Consider the following 19,207-nt stretch of genomic DNA (forward strand, 5'->3'; position numbering starts at 1 on the left):
TTACTCCATGATGCCGCGAGGAAACAGGGTACCCCGCCTGCCTAAAGCTAGGAACCGGGCTTGTCCGTATGCATTTTATATAGCGAGTGATTGCTTGTGATTGATGTGTACCAGGGCCCCACGGCTCTGTCCGGGGTCAAAGGAACCCGTACCTACATCTCGTGTAATCATCTCCCAAAAGAAGGTCCATCAGTGCCATATTCGGGATGACATTTCGTGTGGGTGAGAGTACTTGAACTTATCCATGTGGTCGGGTCGGTGCTGATATGTTTATATCATGAAAAACGTCACTGCTTAGATATCGGTCCTGATAGCGTTGCATTGGTCTCGTTGTAGTTGTCACCGATTTGAATATCGACCCTCCGAAACTCAAGTGTGAACCCCCACTACCAATTGCTGTTTTTGTAGACATGAGTTATCTACAAGATCGCGGACATCATCCCGAGTACCCCCGCACAGCATCAATTTCGGCAGGTACTCTTATATGACATTCTGCGGGGTTACATGGCTACCGACTAATATCAAGATTAAAGCCAAGCATACGTTCTTCAATGCAATCTCAGCTCGGGAAAGTCCTGACAGTCGGAGCAGAGCAGGCCATATCTCGAATCTAATCTATGGAGGCAGACTCGATCTGGAACGGTCATGATGCATCGCTTGGCAGTGTTCGCACACCCGACCAGCCCCCGCCGCTCCGCTTACCCTTGGAGCTAGCACGCATCTAGTCACGAGTGAGCCCTGGTGATCAACAGCACCCGCCCGATGAAACGAAACCTCCCCTCGACGCGCACAGCGAGCAGAACACTCAGGACACACAAACATCGTGCCAAATAGCAGCCTATTTGCATCACTTAGCACATGTGTGAATCTATCTATCTACATACCGCTTAGGGAACATCTACAAACGAAGCAGCTATGTACTCCTCGAGCAGTTTGTAAAACGATCTGCATCTACAGTCCGGCACGCCGCACATCGATCTTGGTAGAGATATATGAATTCCCAGATTACCTCCGCACCCCTTCGACCAAACCCTGGGGCCTGGGCACGCGATAGGTTTATCTATGATTTTAAACGTTTACGTATTCCCAAAGCAAGCCTTTTCCCTCCCGCCATCTATCTTATCCTACGTGCGCATGCAGTCGTATTAGCGACTCCGAGAAACCTTCCTGGAATGTGGACTATCATTACCGCATGCGGGCGGTAACTCCTTGTTGCCCGCTACACTCTGTTGCCCGCGCGCAACTGATAACCTATCAATTTGCGGACCCATGGGGGGTTTCGGAGACTGTTTTAGAGCTGGCTAATTGTAGCTTTTTTCTTTTGGCTTTGGGGGTTTAAAGTATTTATTTATTCGCCCGGTGATATATGGTCTGCCACGCTCCCAGCTCTAGAGCTATAAGAGACAACACAACACCTTAATACGAGTTACTTTTTTTATTATTATTAGTCTTCTTAGACGCTGTACTTGTATACCTACGGAAAAAAACTCAGAGCAAGAGCTGTTTAGCTTTCGATATATGACGGACATTAAGCAAGAACACCCGGACGTGGAAAAACACCCTGGATCTATCTCGTCAGCGAAAGATGGCTCGACGGAACTCACAGCCCGAGTAGTCGATGTCGCTGCCGAGAGAGCACTATGCAGACGTTTCGACTACAGACTGATGCCTGTTCTGGCGGTCATGTACCTCTTTAATGCGTATGTTGCCATACATACCAATAAAGAAATATATTTATTGAGTACACCAACTAACTGTGCTTATACACAGGCTCGACAAAGGAAACCTTGGAAATGCGAAAACTAACGGTTTTGAGAAAGACCTTGGCTTTAAAGGAAATCAGTACAATATAATCCTCTCTGTGTTCTATGTGCCATACGTCTTATTTGCGCCGCCCTTGGGGATGCTGGGAAAGAAGTATGGGCCTTCTAGGGTGCTCCCTGTGATGATGTTTGGGTTTGGGAGTATGACACTGCTTGGAGCCAGTGTTAAGAACTTTGGAGGCATGATGGCAGGTAAGTACATCTACTTTTAGAGTTGTTAATAGCAGGATACAGACTAACCGTGCTTACTTACAGTCAGGTGGTTTTTGGGAATGGCTGAAAGTGCATTTTTCCCTTTGGTAAGTCCTTAGTGCAGTATGTAGTAGTAATAGCAGTAATGAATGAAAGAAGGGACTAACTCCTCTTATAATAGGTCATATACTACCTCACGACCTTCTACAGGCGCGGCGAACTCGCCCGCCGTCTAGCAATATTCTACGCTGCTAGCAATATTGCAAATGCCTTCAGTGGTTAGTACTTAGTTTAGGCAATCCCGTAAACTAAAGCCTCCCAGCTAACCCAGTCGCCAGGTCTCCTAGCGTTCGGCGTCTTCCAAATCGACCACTCCATCCCCTCATGGCGCTTCCTCTTCCTTATCGAGGGCTCTTGCACCGTCTTGTTCAGCCTCTTCGCCTGGTGGTACCTCCCCATGAGCGCCGCCAAAGCCCGCTTCCTCAGCGATGCCGAGAAGGAGCTCGCCTTCCACCGCATCCAGGTCGACAGCTCCTCGGTCGTCGACGAAAAGTTCAACCTGAAGGAGTCGCTCAAGGTGTTTAAGCTGCCGGTTGCGTGGGCGTGGCTGGCCATCGAGGTGTGCTTGGGTGTGCCGCTACAGAGTGTGTCGCTATTCCTGCCGCAGATTGTCGGAAGGTTGGGGTACAATGTTATCAAGACGAACCTGTTTACTGTTGGTATGGGTTTCTGCTTCTCGCGAGATGTGTGGGGAGAGAGAAGTGCTGATTGATGGTTATTAGCTCCGAATGTAACTGGTGCGGTCATGCTGCTTATCCTAGCTTTCACATCGGACTTTACACGGCTGAGATTTCCGTTCATTGCTTTAGGCGGGTATTTAGGTGGTGATACGATCATTGACTGCAGCTAACGTTCCTGGTAGGCTTTTCGTTCCCGCTCATCGGTTTCATCGTATACTCCAGCATCGACGCTCTCTCCGAGAAACAGATTGCCTACTTTGCCACATTCATGATGTGCTGGGGCACCTCGGCACCCAGCGTACTGCTCTCTACCTGGTGTAAGTACTGCCACCACGAACAAAACCCCATTGCATATCTCGAGGCTAAAAAAGACCTCCCCCTATACTACAGATAACAACAACATCGCCCACGAAGGCCGCAGAGTAGTCCTCACCTCTGTCGGAGTCCCAGTCGCAAACATGATGGGTATAACCCCCATTCCTCTCTTCCTGATCTATCACTAACCTAATATCCCGCAACTAGGAATTGTTAGCTCTAACATCTTCCGCGCCCAAGACGCCCCCGACTACATCCGTAAGCCCCCCCCCCCCAAACTCCCTTCCTCCCTACACCGCAGATAGCTAACCACTCATACGTACAGCGGCCCTCGTGACAACCGCCTGCTTCGGCGCCGCAGGCGTCATACTCTCCGCCGGACTGGGCACCTTCATGATCTGCGACAACCGGCGACGGGACCGGGAGCAGGGCGTTCGTATCGATGCAAGGGACGTGCCTACCAAGGTGCTGGCAAAGGGGCCGGGCGCGGCCGAGTTTAGGTGGTTTTTGTAGCTAGATACGTGTATATAGCTGGAATGTATGTCTTAGTGAAGGAGAGGTGGTGCGTCATGGGGTGTCACTCGGTCGGATGTGCTGGTTGTTGTTTGTGATTAACGAATGGCTTTTTCGTAGTTTGGTTGAATATGTTTTGTTACTATTTTCAAAAGGAGATGTGGGGGTTTTGGGTGGGTGCTGTTGGGGCAGCTGTGGTTGTTGATCTAGTTGGTAGATTAATTATGATTCTCTCCCTCCCTCCCTCCCTCCCCCGCTTTCCTATATCATAAATACAAACCAACGAACCAACCTACCCAGAAGCTCTCCACTAGCCAATCGACAGGATGAAGGGATAATCTCGACCCTTTCCCACCTCTCAGGATAAAGGTCCAGCTATGTACCTAACTAACTCCATATACACACACACAACGTACCTCCAGTAAACCCCAAGCCCACAAACTCCGCCCAACCTCCAAGCACCCCCAGAACAAAGAGCACCACCACCACCACCACCACCACCACCACCACCACCACTACTACACAACTCTTCCGTCATCCCTACACGCCAGCCACATCCCCAGCGGAGAATGACGCGCGCGGGGGAACGCCAGTTCGGAGGTTATATTTAGAAATTCAAAGGGAAAAGTGGCGGCGGCGATAAAGATAAGGGCAGGTCTAACTCAACTGGGGGCCCTGGGGTAGATGTCCGGTAACATCATATCATATATCGGACCTAGTTGTTGAGCAACACAGGACAGGACGTGTAGGTCCCTCCTACATGTATGTAGCAGCGTCGTAGATGGGTACGAACACGCACGCCCTTGGCTACGAGTGATACACTATGACGTACACACAATCCACAGCACGGTGAAAAGATACTAGCTCAAGATGCACACAAAACACCAGGCAACCCCGCAGTAAGACCCACAAGTCTGCCTGCGACCTGACTTTTTTTTTTTTGTATTTAGGGCCCGTTTGGCAACGGGGTCGACTTGTCGGATTTTGGTGGGGAGCGACTTATTCGCGTATTCTGGACTCCCTAAAAAGTTTTGGCTGTTTGGCAACACATTTTGTCCAGTAGATTTGTCACCCAAAGTTAACAAATCGACTGAACGATATCACCTCCAACCCAACCACATTCGGTCAACTTAATTTAAACTACCAAACAGCAGGCAACTAACTTTTCTAGAGAGCGACTTATCCTCTCCACATAAGTGACCCTTTGGATAAGTCCGTTGCAACGACTTAAACTACCAAACGGGCCCTTATATCATCAACAAACACCCCATCACCACCACAGACTCGGCCGGCGGGGAGGGGAAACAAGGTAACTAACTACATATAATAACACAACAGATATTCCCGCGACGCGGTACAAGGTTTTTCTTTTCTTTTAAAAAAACAACACACACACACTAACAAAGTCCCTTCAATGTCCAGTATTGTGGGGATAGCATGCAGGAGATTATCCACCCCACCCCGGTTACCTACTGTACCCTATGGCAGCAGCAGCAGCATACAAAAGAAAAAGAGAAATTTTTTTTTCCAAATACTCTCAGCATGGTGGAGAAAATATAACACAAGCCCGAGATGTCAAAAAAAGAAAAAAAAATGAAAGAGACTAGAAAGGTTAATATATTTGCGTCCTCACACCCCCCACATAAACTAACAGAATCCTCATACCCCCCCCCTCCCCGCCCATCCCCGTTACCCAAACCACGCGCCAAAAAAAGACGTGTCGTTGCTCCGGTCCCAAGATGAAACCATAACTCCAGACAAGGTAGGATCCACAAAAAAAAAAAAAAAAAGGAAAAAGGAAAAAGGAAAGCACAAAAAACCCATTCCCAAAAAGAAGAGGAAATCAGAGACAAATGAGATCAAATAGAGAAAGGAAGGAAATAAAATAAATGAAGAGAGGACTCTTCTTTGAATAAGGCACTTACTTGCACTTACTGTCCGCCCATCTTGGCCACGCCCTCAAGATACGCCATCAACCCCTGTCTCTCATTGCCAAGCGGGCTCTTTAGCGGCTCGCTCTTTTCCTTTCTGGCGACGCGGCCTCTGCTGGCGCTGCGGCTCCTCCCGCCGCTAGCAGGGTTGGGGTTGGGGTTGGGGTTGGAATAGGCCTGCTCGGGGTTGGGAAGCGCTGACTCTGGAGCCGGCGAGACGCCGCCGGTGAACATGGCAAGGAGGGTTTGCTGCTGGCTACTGAAGCTGTCCCTGCGATCAACGTTGCTCGGTGGTGGAGCGTACTGAGATGTTTGCCTTATAACGCCGGGGGATGCGCGGTGCTGGGCCTGTGGTCCCACGGTGGATGAGCGGGATATCGGCGCGTGTATAACTTGCGGCGGGGGGGCAAAAGCCTGCCCTGAGGCGACGCTAGCGGCGCGAGGGCTGTCACCGCGGAGGGTGGCAAGAAGAGCAGCTTGCTGCGCGGTGTGTGCTAACTTTGGGGTCCTAGGAGTTGCCTGCGGCCTCGCAACTGGCTGTTCGTAGGGAGCGGCAGGCGAGGCCCTAACTTCTACCTTCGGGGATGCAGCAGCCCGTGGTGCTAGTGGAGGTGGGGCCTGTGCAGGTGGTTGTTGTGGTGCTGGTGTCGCTCCTGTTAGAATAGACAATAGGGTACCTGCTTGTTCTCCCGGGATCGAGGGTAGAGGAATATTTGTCTCCACTGCAGGTGTAGGCACCATGGGCGGCCTGTACCCGTTCTGATTTACAGGTGAGAATGCATATGGCTGCGGCTGCGGCGGCAGTGCGTAGTTTACACGAACATGATGTTGAGCCTGATGGTTCTGATGGCTCTGGTGATTTTGATGGTTCTGATGACTTTGATAGTTTTGATGATTCTGATAGCTTGGTTGACTTTGAAACCCTGGTTGGCCCTGATGTCCTGGTTGATTCTGATAGCTTGGCTGATTTTGATAATTCTGATTATACCGAGCGGATGGATGATTAGACATTGGCGGTGGCGATGAAGGCAATTGAGTAGTTGAATCTGGCACGTTTCGCGGAAACTCAGGCCACCCAGTATTTGACCCGATGATACCACTGTTAGCAGAGCTCAGCGCCTTCTTTATAGGCGTTGATTTCTGCGATTGCGGCGAATTAACATAGTTCTGGACGGCCGGTGTTGCGCGCTGAGGAGATGCCAACCGCTGACCACTTCCTTGGGGCGGGACGCGCGGAGTTACGGGTTCGCCAGATCCATTTTTGAGTATTGAAAGTAACGCGAGTGGGTTTGGCTCGAGTTGCTCTACGTTCAGAGAGACGCCCGACTGCTGGTTCGGAGAAGGCCCAGCGCCCAGCATGTTCATCAACCTCGCGGACTGGTCACCATGAGCTGCTGGTTGCACATGTTGCGCTTGTACCTGTTGGGATTGTACTTGTTGTACCTGGTGTACTTGTTGTCCCTCCTGCTGATTACTCGAGGATCCGAAAAACATATTTTTGAGCCTCATTGAAGCTTCATCGGTGCTTGAATACCCATTGGCCATAGCTGCATCGTTCTGCGGCGGCGGTGGAATACCAATGAAATTCCGTAACTGAGCTGATGGATCTGGCATTGGAGTTGCAGTCTCCTCCTCAACCTCAGTCTCATCAGCTATCCTATTTGCTGCCGCCGCAAGGCTCTGCTGATGCTGCTCTTGTAGCCACTTCTTGCCCTTTGTAGAGATCCATTTCCGCAGGTCCTTGAGGAACGGGGCCACCATGTAGTATTTCCCAGTCCGCACCTCGTTCTGCGGCGGCGGCCCATTCTTCTTCTTGGAATACGCGGGGAGATCGGTAAGGCGATGCCATTTGATATCCTACCAACAGCCTGTCAGCACCCCACCACCCCACCAGCACACACACACAATACGCACACTAATCTCCTTTCTTGTCTGGCACTCGAACACCGTTTCCTCCGAAACGCCAGGTACGATATATAGCCTCAGATTCTGGTCCCTCATCACAATCTCTACATAGTCCTCCTCCTTCGCCAAGCCCTCGCAGTCGAACCCGGTCTCTTCAAAAACCTCTCTGATTGCGCAGACCATGTCGTCTTCATCCTTGTTGATCTTGCCCCTTGGGTAGCTCCAGCTCGCGCCCTTCTTGTAGCCCTTCACAAGCAGAAGCTTGTCCATTGTCGGGTTGAGGATGATGGCCCCTCGCACAGGCACCCGCGTCTTGTAGGACATGAAGTTGATGAATGCACTTTCCGCGCCGCCGGCGGGGAGGCCGGCGATAACGGGGAGGGGCAGCACGGCAAAGATCTTTGAGATGAAGTTACGGAGGTTGAGCGTTGGCAGGGCCGGGTTGATGTCCCGGAGGAAGTCCTCGTAGTACCATTGCGCGGCTTCGATCTGGAAGGATAATCGCTGTACGGGGGAGAGAGAAGGGGGGATCAATTCAGTAATTTTTTTTTTACGGATTTTACGGGGGGCGAAAGCGTTAAAGGTAGCTTGCTGGTTGGAAAAAACAAACCTCGATTGAGTTCAGCTCCTCCTCCGGGATGTTGAGAATGAATCTGTTTTTGTTGGCACCGCTCGTCAGCGACCGAAAATGACAACTAGCACAACCAATGGGGTATTTTTTTTCTCTATTGCGTACCGTACACAGAGGTCATCGAGAGTCTCTGGAAGTGTCGAGCGACTAAGGATCTAAAAAAGGCATCAGCCTCATGTTCCTCCCCTCTATCTCCTCCGCGTCAATTCAACAATCTCCACAACAGAAACGCACATAGGTAGAAGTGTTAGGCTCCATGCAACTCGGTGATGCTCTCTCTCGGGATCAAAGCGATTCCCACAGAGACGAAAAAAGACTTTGACAATAAAGAAAAGAAAAGGTTGGTACTGAAAACCAAGGGGGTTGTAGATGGTATGAAAATAGAAGTACTAGAAAGTAGTAGTAGTGGTAGTTTTTACTCGAACAAGGAAGGAAAAGATCGAAAAGACCAGAGCCAGTGGGGGGGGGGGGGGGGGAATATGACAACAGGGAGCACACACACAACCAGGGGGGAGTGGAATGTTAGGATGAAGGTTGAAGGTGAGATTTTTTTTTTCTATTATTTTTTTTTTTGGTGGATCGCGATATGATTGATGATGATGAGGTGGTGGGGGAAAGCTGCCTGCGGGATTCAGGCAGGCAAGGTAGGCTAATGTGGTGGGACCTCTTCCGCTTTTCTGTAACACGCAGTTTGGCCTTGTGCATGAACTCTTCTTCTTCTTCTTCTGCTGCCACAGCTGCTTTCAAAAGTCTCCACCTTTACGATATCTTCTAGGGTTTACTTTCGCGATGATGATGCACATCATGTGGAGTAGGTGCTTTACTGAGCTAGATCGATAGCCTAGAGCTCGACACAAGCACATGATTATTCCAAATGTTGAAAGTGTTGAGTGCACAGCCACAGCCACGGCATCTCCGAGCCACTGCTCATGAAGCTGAGCACCGCCACCCATGACGTTGTGCGTGTGGCAACCAATCAAGGCTGTCCAGATGTGTGGAGCTCTCTCTCTTTCAATCACTCGCCAGCCAGCCAGCGCACTCACGCCCGCGCACTCGCTCGCTCACTCACACTGCCCGTGCTGCACCTGTTGTTGGAGCTTGGTGATGCTTGATTTTCTCATTCTGTCCCTTGCCATTATGTGGTACTCTACTGGCACACCGTCAACCGCCCGCCCGCCATCAGGGAAGACGATCCAATCAAGCACCCGGCCTGCGTAACTGTCACCTGTGAAAAAGCTTTCTTCCAAGTTTTTACTCTTTTCCCTTTACTGGCTGTGAGCCCCTTGGTTGGTGGAGCTACCTACATACGGAGGTTTCCTTGCACTAAGGAGAGGCGTGATGATGATCATGATGTTTGATATAAATGTTCAATGGACTCCTGCCAGTCCTGCCCAGTCCTTCAGTCCTCTGTTCGCTCTCTCCTCCCAATTCAATTGTGCTTCTATCTAGAGTAGATCTCTCTTCCACCATTAAAGCTGCAGGCTACATACATAGCTCAGTATTTAGCTGACACCATACATACACACGCACTCCCCGCTCTGTCTGTCTCACCAAGAAAGCTCCCCCTTCCCCCCACCAAGACTGAGCTACTCTAGATCTACAAACAAGTAAATTACCACCAGCTCAGACCATCTCATCTCATCTCCCATAATATAAAACATAGAACACTCCCCCCCCCCCCCCCCCCCCTCGATCAAAGTCTAAATCCCCCACCCCCACCGACCACCCCGCATAAACAACCACAACCACACACAAAAACGCCATCATGGCCGGCCTCATCACAAAGGTCGTCTTCAACAAGATCCTGCGCGAGAACGCCTCAAACAACCAGGGCCGCACCGACCCCTACTTCGAGACGGTGCCCGCCGCGCGCCTCTCCACCTCCCGCACAAAGAAGGTCCGCCGTGCCCTCCCGCCGGGCCTCTCCGCCGAGGACGAGCGCACCCTCGTCAAGGTCAAGCGCCGCGCCTACCGCCTCGACATGGCCTTCGGCGAGTTCTGCGGCATGAAGATGGGGTGGAGCTCGCTCATTGCTATCGTCCCGGGCTTTGGTGACGTCGCGGATCGTAAGTCCACCACTCTCTTTTCTTGTGAAAAACAATGCTAATAGCAACCTCCCCCAACAGTGCTCCTGGCAATGATGGTGATCCGCACCGCCTCCGAGGCCAACCTCCCCACCTCCGTCACGCTGCAGATGGTCTTCAACGTCATCGTCGACTTCGTCATCGGGCTGATCCCCTTCCTCGGCGACCTGCTCGACATCGCATTCAAAGCCAACACGCGCAACGCCATCCTGCTCGAGGACTACCTGCGCCAGCGCGGCGCCGCAAATATCGCTGCCCAGGGCCTCCCGCCGCAGCAGGACCCGAGTCTGGGCGCTAATTACGATAGACTGGAGGATCAGCAGCCGCTGGCGCAGCCGGCGCCGGCGTATCAGGGTGGGGGGTTGCGCGGTGGGTGGTTTGGCGGGAGGAGGGAGGAGGATTTGGAGGCGGCGAGAGGGGAGAGGAGGGAGGGGGTGGTAGTGGTGGCGAGGGGAAGGGGGGCTCGAGACATGGTGGGGGAGGCATGGGGGGAGAGGCATGGCGGGGAGAGGCATGGAGGGGAGAGGCATGGCGGGGAGAGGCATAAGATCTCCAAGAGTAAGTCTTCGAGAGATAGGAGTGCGAGGATGGGGCCGCAGGAGAATGGCACTACGGTGCGATAGATGGGGCGGGTTGAGAGCATAGAAATGTATATTTAGGTTGTGTTTCTTTTGTAGATTTTGGGGGAACGGAGTTCGATGGTCATACCAATGATTGTTTCTTATTTTTTCTTATTTTTCTTATCCTTTTATTTCTTTGTATTATTTTTTCTTCGTCTCTTTCTTTTTCTATTTAGCTAGCGTTCAGTAGTAGCGGGGTACACTGTCGGCGAATTATTACTATTCATTTTTTTATCCAATTAAAAATGTTTATTGAAAAATTAACTGTTACTAGTGCACTATGCTATTTTGTCGCCCTAAATATCATTTCCGTTTCTAGCCCCCACGGCAGCAGTACCCGGGATTCATATTCGTTAACGAAATACATGTAGCCACCTCAACGCAAATACAAGAAACTGAATGTAGGTATATTATTATATGATTGGAGGCACAGGTTGGCCTATGAATCGTCCCATCCTCTGTTTACTGCTTGCGCGCTTAATTATAATTTCACAGTGATACCAATCAATTGGTAGCTTTAGAATCTTGCGACACCATGTGGACCTTTTAACTTGTGTATATCACCAAGCTTAATTAAAAACTTGCGGGTTTTGTTTCTCCCATCTAGCTACATATGTTTATGTTTATGTTTATGTCCTACTCATAGCGCCCAGTCTTCTGTATGCCATGTCTTCCCCCCTCTGAGCCAAGTCAAACGTGATGGTCAGTAGCTGTAGTGAGGTACCGGTACCGAATCTCTACTTGAACCACCGATGCGAGCGATGAGATGCATTTCGTCCAGGACAGAAGTGATCAACTAGATACAGTAGACTCCGAGTAGAGTAATCAATTAATATCAATCGCTTGCAGTGCCTTACCTACGTATATACCTACATACCCAGAGTAGCAGTACCGCAGTAGGTACTCGCACCCCCCCTCAAGCATTCCCATTCTACCGGATATCCCCGCGGGCGGTAACTACAGCACCAAGTAGCAAAGCCGCCGCACCGCACCGCACCGGCCCCTGACCATCCTTTGCGCCCTTTCCCCAATCCAACCCACGTGCGTCAACCTCAACCTCGGTCCGGGCCTGTCTGGCTACTCGCGCATTCACGTTCACGGTTCACATACACCCACTCACATCCCATTCGTGCAGCGCAGCCAGCAGCAGCAAAGAAGAAGAAGAAGAAGAAGAAAAAAAGAAGAGGAAAAAAAGGCTATCCCTAGCACCGTACCGCGATGACCTGTCACTGAGTGATATCCGTGATTACCGTAACCCGTAAGCTAGCCAGCCAGTAGTCCGGCGGGTAGTCGAGTTGGGAGGAATGAAGACACCACCACCGTCACCCCAAGACGACTCCCCAGCTCTCCTCTACCTCCTCGCGCTATGTGATCCGGCCCACGATAAACAAACCAACACCTACTTCACCCAGCACTACCTCGACACAAACACCCACAACAATCACAACCAATACAACAACACCCCCGGAACAATGTCGCCCAATAATAATAACAACCTTGACCTGTTCGCTGCCTTGGGTGGTGGGATGCCCGGCGGAGGAGGAGCGAAGGATATGGGCGGTATCAACATCGACGAGGCAATCCGGCAGCTGAGGAAACACCTCCCGGGGGCCAGATCGCGTTTGCACCACTTCCTGCTGAGGATGAACAAGTGAGTATATATATATACCATATAGATATATATGTCTCAATACACACATCTATACTCCCCGCTGTTTACCTACGCCCTCTTTCCGTCCCATCTCCCCTCCACATACACCCCGCGTTTCTCAGAGGAGGAGGTCTGAACCAAACCGAACTGACAACATGCTGCGTGCCCGTGCGCGCGCGCGGCGCTCCCCAGGATGATGTCCACCCCCGGCGGCGTCGACAAAGTCCTCATGACAATCTCCTACACGCTGCAAATGGTATCTCCGAACCTCCCGCGCGGCTCCCCGCTGCTCAAGTCCATCACCTCCCTCACCTCCCTCATCTCCGACATCCGCATCTTCAACCGTCTCTGGGGGCTCCTCGGCATCTACGCCTGGGGCCACAGCATCGTGCAGCACCCGCCGCGGGACCTGACGATCCGCCGGATCGTCGCGGCGCAGGTGCTGGTCAATGCGTGCTTCCAGGGCCTGGAAAACGTGGCCTATCTGGCGTCCCACCAGGTGCTGAGAATCAGCAAGCAGGGGCAGAGCAAGCTGTGGATGTGGAGTAGCAGGTTCTGGATGGCGCATGTGGGGCTAGAGTTTTGGAGGTTGCAGAGGGTGCGCGAGATGAGGATGGGGAAGATTAGTAGGGGCCTGCTGCAGCGGGGGCAGAGGAAGGAGGAGGAGGACGAGTGGAAGAAGAACATTATTAGTAATTTGGCGTATGCGCCGTTGACGGTATGTTGCCCAGTTCTTTTATTTTCCATTTTATTGGGAGGCCGAGACCTTTTATTTTTTATTTTTTTATTTGGGCTTGAGCGGGAGCGGGAACGGGTATGGTGCGACATATGGCTGACGGTTTTAATTTTTTTTTTGTGACGATGTAGCTGCATTGGTCCGTCCAGAATGGGATGATTGGTCCGTCGGCGGTGGGCGCTCTGGGGAGCGTCGCGGCAGTCATTGGATTGCAGAACGCATGGAATGCAACTGCATGAATATATATTTCGTGGGGTTTTTGGCTAGCGCTAGAGAGAGGTTTCTTCATGTACAGGGGATTTTATCTTTTTTTATTTTCCTTTTTACATTCTTTTTTTTTTTTTTTGTACGGATGGGCTTCTTTGGTTTTGCAACGTTTATCCTTTCTTTCTGCCCTTTTTAGGCCATCTTTTTTTCGTGTGTATGTACTCTACTAGATGTATACCGTGATATATGTGATGAGGAGATGAATTGATATCAGGAATGAGTAATTTTTATGGTTTATGCTTGGGGGCGGATAGGCGTTTATTCGGCTCTTATTGATAGGCTAGATACACTATTCTCATAAACAAAACAAAATGAAACACACCACATGGCTTCGATAATACATGATATTGGGAAGTGGCGGCGACGGCGGCGGGGTTATCAACCAGCTGCCTCGTATCTTCGTGGCCGGAGGAACCTAGCTAGTCGGCGTTGAGGATCGGTCCCCACCTATGCTCGGTGTCTTCCTTGACTACCAAGAGTTTGAACATGTCTTTAGCGCCGTTGCCGTGCTTAGATTTCGTATTGATAGCCAGAGGTTGCGAGGACGCCGCGAGTTAGCGGGCAAGTGAGCTGCATCATAGCATATCACTCGCCAGCCTGAAGTCAGCTGGGTAACCATAGTTCAGTCTACCTTCGAAGCCCCCCAACTCTAGTAGTAGCGACATTCGCGCTTTGTTCCCTACCCACGCGCCGGAGCATATTGGTTTTCAGGTGGGATAGTTTGTCTGCTATGCACGCTCAGGTTTCTGAGAGGACAGGGCAGGTTGTCTATCACAGCAGGAGGTGGGGAGCGGGCTGGCGGGCTCGTGGCGTCATGGTATATGAGCCGTCTCAAGTCGAAAGGGACATAAGTTCGAGTAACTTGGCTCTTGGAGAATAAACGCTAGAAGGCTCGAATTTTAAGAGGGGTGAATTGGGGAGCTCGAGATACCACTTAAGCTTGTAAGTCAAATAACATGTCCCGAGAAAAGGGTAAAAGGTGAGTTATATTCCGGCCCATTTCCCTAACGAACGGGCTTTCTACATACCGAAATCTGGGGTTCTCGCCCTGCCGAGCTGCATGTCGAATCTACAACAAAGGAATGTTTGTATGTCAATCGGATGCTAGGTTCGGTATATACGCAGGAAACTCGCTCGATTGCCAGGGAAACGTGCGGGGTATATGTATATGAGGAGAAACGGCCAGAGGAATATATATAGAGGGTAACTGGGTTGAGATCGTCCTGTTCTGCAAAGAGATGATAAAGTCTGATAAGTATATACGTAAAGATTTCCGCTCTTTCCATGACTCATAACTCACCCTATAGCATCGAGCATAGCAGCTCTAGGCTAACTCTGACCTAAGCTCATGTATCGAAGTAAGGGGCTTTGGCGTGCTCAATTTCCCTTCAGAGGGGTGAGGCTTCCCCCTAATGAGCAAAACCCCGAGCACAGAGTTCGAACCAGCTCTTCTCATGGGCCACAGTGCTATGAATGGTGTCCAGGGCGTTCTGTGTAGTGATGGGCATGAGATGAGAAGAGACGAGACTTGGGAAATTTTCGTCTCGTCTTGTATTCTTCAGATTGAGTCTCGGAAATCTCGGGACAATGATTTAGTCTAGTCAAAGTCTCGAGACTTATTGTCATGTGGCCGCAGGGCTGCGAAACCTCTAAATCATACTAATCAATACAAATCAAGAGTTCAGATATTTTGGAATCAGGGCTGGAGAATACATTTAGGTGGTAAAGAGAGTCGAAAAGATCTCTAGATCTGTATCGAGAGTACCTATAGGTCTGGTCTTGTCTTATCGACCTTCACCGCCCCCAGGTCTCGTCTTGTTTTGCCAAAAGTCTCGAGACAACGTGTCTCGTACCCATCACTAGAACTTCCGTGGGCGGCTTAGATCGAATAAAGTGGACGAGGGCTATGGTATCTGGTGGTTGTTCTACTTGTAGGCTTGTAAACAGACTTAAAATGGGTGGTCGTGGCCGGTAAGGGGTCTGGATTGTATGTATCGTGGAGTTGTAATACTAACTTACTCCATTTGGCTCCATAGACCACGAGAGGGCCCTAAAGGTAGAGGATAGTTGTACTTCTCAATCAGCGTTTCTAGGTGATAATCTGAGGGTGGACAGCGCGGTGTCAACCGTAAAATTTGTCGTCGTACTCCTAAGCTAGCTAGCCAGCTGTTAACTGTGGGCCGGCTAGTGTCAATAGTCAGCGAGTTGAGAGCTCTTAGGTTGCTGTTAAAACCTCGAGTTCTCGCGAGCTCGTATGCTACCAGGTGGAGGTATTCTTCTGGATTAACGAGTGCCGTATGAGCACGTACCTTTGTCACTGTTGTTTGAACGGCATCTTGCCAGCGTTTAATGCATAATATGATGAGTCGATTCTGAGAAAAATACTGGTACGGGTAGCTTTAGAAGTATAGGCGTCGACAAAATGTGCAGCGGTAATCGTGAAGCCTTTGCTGTTCTCCTTTCCTCTCGAGCTCAGTGTCTATCGAAGTTGGCTAACTGTGGGAACCCGGCATCCTCACCACGCGAACTAGACAAACCCGATCACAGACTATCACTCGTTAGTTGACGAACACTCATACTCACCCACAGGGTTAGGTGAGAACACAAACAGAAACGGTGGGGATGTTGTTTTGGGGTACTGTGACTGCCCTATGCTACTACGTGGCTACATTTTACATGGCAATTTCGGGCAATCGCGCAAGTACGCCATTCTGATGCCAAGAAGCACCCCGATACCAAAGGATCAAACATTCCCTGACTCATACCATGAGTTCTTCGTTGTCAAGATTTATTGGCACAGTTCTAATCAGTATCAAAGATAAAGCAAGAAAGCTTTCCCGCCAAAATGGTATGTGGACGTAGATAGCAGATAGCACTACAGCACGGAGATGCCAACAAGTGACAAACTCGCACACCATAGGTGGTTTTTTTTTTTTGACGCATTCAAATACTAAAGTAGTAATGAGCTCAAGTACCGCTTAGTACGCAAGGTAGTTGCTCGAACCGCCTGGTATATACCGATATTGTATACACTACATGGAGATCCCCTTCAAATCCTTCAAATCGTGGGAAAACTGGCCTGCTAGCAGAGTCACAATTCTAAAAGCACAGTGTCAAATACCTCGACGACTAGGGTTATATTTGATCATGCCACAATGCACCGTATGTGTGGAGTAAATATACTGATCAAGTAATGGTTCAAGCAATTACATACCAGCTGCAGTAGTCTAAGAGCATTCATATTGTCGACTTTGGAGCACAAGGCTCCGTTTATCTGGAGATGAAGGAGGACAAATAGTTGATAGTAAAAAATTTACTTGTGGCCGTAAAGAGAGCCCTCACGCCACGCTCTTTGGTATCTCTCTCCTTGATAGATGGTAATTGGGCCTTTTTCCATTAAGAAATTATGGTACCGAAGGTCTTCGCCGTTTATCGGACCCAAGCACGATACAGTCCGATGGCCTACGGAGAAGTCTTCCGGGGTATTTGAACATAAGATGCTTGCAACTTCCCGATTAGAGGTTTTTAGTGTTTAGGATTGCTATTGAAATACCTTACGGGGAATTAAGAATTCGAGAACCAGGCATGACACTTCCCCTTTCTTCCTAAGGCTAGCTAGCTAGTCTCTTACTTGCTTTTTTCATTGGTTCGCTACTGTGGTATCTCAGAACTTTCCATATGGGCGGTAAAACCGGTGGAGCCTGTCTAAACATGCACATTACAGCTAGAGATCTGGGGATTTCTGGTTGCATAGGTGCATTAATACTAGAGGTGTTCTAGTCAAGCCACAAATCGTTTACTTTCAGCTCTAGCTTTCTCGATCTCGATGTTTCGTCTTACCTCTTATGCATCTCATTAAGAGATAGGTGTACGCGCGCGAAAAGTCAATAGATACTATGCCAAGTCATCATCTATATGACACAACAGCGCATAAAAACTCCCGTCAGAATTGGCTATTGATTTCAAAAGACCTGCCTAGGCTTTGGCTGCCGCATTTAATGTCTGTCCTGGGCTCCAAGAATCAGAAAAAGAAAAATAATCTTCGATTACATTAGCACCTATCAATGATTTACGAGTACCAATATTTACACTCTACACTGCAAGGCTTGCCGCTTGAGCAGGAAAGAAAGCAATTTCACGCCTACGTATGGCTACGATAAGAGTTGGAAGAAAGGGTATAATCTCGGTTCATGCTACTGAGGCAATACGTAGTCGTAAGCGGTAGTTGGAGTTGGTAACGTAGCTAGTGAGGCACGGCTATTACAGCTAGACACTTATGAGACACTACTTGTACCTCGAGATTGGGTCCGTGATGCATGCTCGTATGGGGGCCCAATGATGTTACAGTTGGCATAACCCGTTAGATCTGTCTACCGCTGCTAACGGCTAGGAAAGGAATCTCAATGAAAGCGCCCTCTCTTCCTATATGCATCAATCCAACAAAGCTTCACGAAAAGGGAGGTCCCACGGGTCCATCTATTGAGTGAATTACTGAAATTCCCTCGGTCATCATAATTCTAACTTAGTATCTGAGATATATATTAAGAAAAAGTAAAAGATCAGGTTATTCTCAAATCTCCGAGATTCTCTAAATGTCATGGACCCTACAGAAATGTACGATCCAGGACCAGAATCATTCTTTTAGCCTATGCCTATTAGAAGCAAGAGCTCTTAGAAGTAACGCAATTGATTAGATAGATAGCAACACGAGATCTGAAACCCTTGGGGATTTTTTATGCTAGCCTAGGCCTATATAGTTACGTCAGTGGGGTTTGTTCGCAGTATAGCGGGAAGTTCAGGAACAAATCACCTTTACAAGGCGACAGTACATATCAGAAACAAGAACGCGTGAGGTCAATCGGCTTTCAGAAAATAACCATGATATGCCAGATTTAAGTCTTCTTGTCACGAGGGATATTGCATTTCTAAAGAGTAGATAGTGCCAACCAAGAAAGCACTTATAAAAAGAAAGATCATAATCAGCACTATCAATGATTTATTTGCGGGTACTAGTTCTAATTACACCTATGGCATTATTTGGTGATCAACACCTGACTGCCATATCATTCGCGCCTCTCCAAAACATAATAAAAACAAATACATGATCTCATGTGGTTCGTACGTCGTACATATACTTTCTTGATTATGGTGGCTGATCAGATCTCTCGATCCCGTAGACTGATACGAATCTAGAACGGCGCGCGGAAACCAACAGGATACGAAGCAGGTAGCCCTCATGGATATTCCAAATTAAGTTACTAGTAATCATATCAGCTTATTAGATGTCTTGCACTTTCCAGAGTTAAACCAAGAGACATGGAATATTTGCGTATGATATGCCACAAGTATGGTGCGCACCATATATGTCAGGGGTTTAGGGATATAACTGTCTACTATATTATTTATGCGCGTACGTAACCACGAGCTTCAAGACATTCACTGTGCGAAGCAATTTCTCCCTGTTTAACAAGGCATGAACCCTCGGCCGAGCTCGAGTGAGACATCATGACCTAGGCCGAGCACGCGGGGGAAAAAAGTAAATTGCGTTCCGATAACGTGAAACGCGATAACTAACCCGAGATAGAATAATTAAAGTACCAGTTACTGGGGTTACAGAGTCTATAGGGTGCGGGAGGATCACTGTTGCTTTCAGCGATGGCGAACGTCTTCCACCCCGCATTTTCTGCAGCCACATGTAGTACATTATCGCCCATACAAAAGATGCGAGCCAATGGTTTTACATTCCATTGCTCACTAGCATGCGAGGAACTGATAATAAGTGTGGGGCGGTCTAGGGCT

At 49.3% G+C, this 19,207-nt stretch overlaps 4 protein-coding genes across 4 annotated transcripts; 3 read left to right on the forward strand and 1 right to left on the reverse strand.

Moving 5' to 3' along the window:
- Positions 1-1,518: 1,518 nt before the first annotated feature.
- Positions 1,519-3,583, forward strand: LAJ45_07511 (uncharacterized protein; the record flags this gene model as incomplete). The annotated part of the gene is made up of 10 exons (XM_046117068.1): positions 1,519-1,700; positions 1,771-2,015; positions 2,079-2,122; positions 2,197-2,293; positions 2,354-2,734; positions 2,798-2,884; positions 2,938-3,072; positions 3,146-3,220; positions 3,278-3,328; positions 3,396-3,583. 10 exons carry the CDS (start codon positions 1,519-1,521, stop codon positions 3,581-3,583), a joined length of 1,485 nt encoding a protein of 494 aa, XP_045969713.1.
- Positions 3,584-5,514: 1,931 nt separating this feature from the next.
- LAJ45_07512 (uncharacterized protein) lies at positions 5,515-8,308 on the reverse strand (the record flags this gene model as incomplete). Its single annotated transcript, XM_046117069.1, has 6 exons — positions 5,515-6,891; positions 6,958-7,371; positions 7,429-7,923; positions 8,030-8,072; positions 8,156-8,205; positions 8,285-8,308. The coding sequence occupies 6 exons, from the start codon at positions 8,306-8,308 to the stop codon at positions 5,515-5,517; spliced, it is 2,403 nt and encodes an 800-aa protein (XP_045969714.1).
- Positions 8,309-9,815: 1,507 nt separating this feature from the next.
- On the forward strand, positions 9,816-10,757 carry LAJ45_07513 (uncharacterized protein; the record flags this gene model as incomplete). Its single annotated transcript, XM_046117070.1, has 2 exons — positions 9,816-10,116; positions 10,177-10,757. The coding sequence occupies 2 exons, from the start codon at positions 9,816-9,818 to the stop codon at positions 10,755-10,757; spliced, it is 882 nt and encodes a 293-aa protein (XP_045969715.1).
- A 1,301-nt stretch (positions 10,758-12,058) lies between these two features.
- LAJ45_07514 (uncharacterized protein) lies at positions 12,059-13,380 on the forward strand (the record flags this gene model as incomplete). Its single annotated transcript, XM_046117071.1, has 3 exons — positions 12,059-12,405; positions 12,598-13,123; positions 13,273-13,380. The coding sequence occupies 3 exons, from the start codon at positions 12,059-12,061 to the stop codon at positions 13,378-13,380; spliced, it is 981 nt and encodes a 326-aa protein (XP_045969716.1).
- Positions 13,381-19,207: the final 5,827 nt, after the last annotated feature.

This window comes from Morchella importuna (genome assembly GCF_003444635.1).
Source record: "Morchella importuna strain M04M26 chromosome Unknown Morimp01GS024, whole genome shotgun sequence".
NCBI lineage: Eukaryota > Fungi > Ascomycota > Pezizomycetes > Pezizales > Morchellaceae > Morchella > Morchella importuna.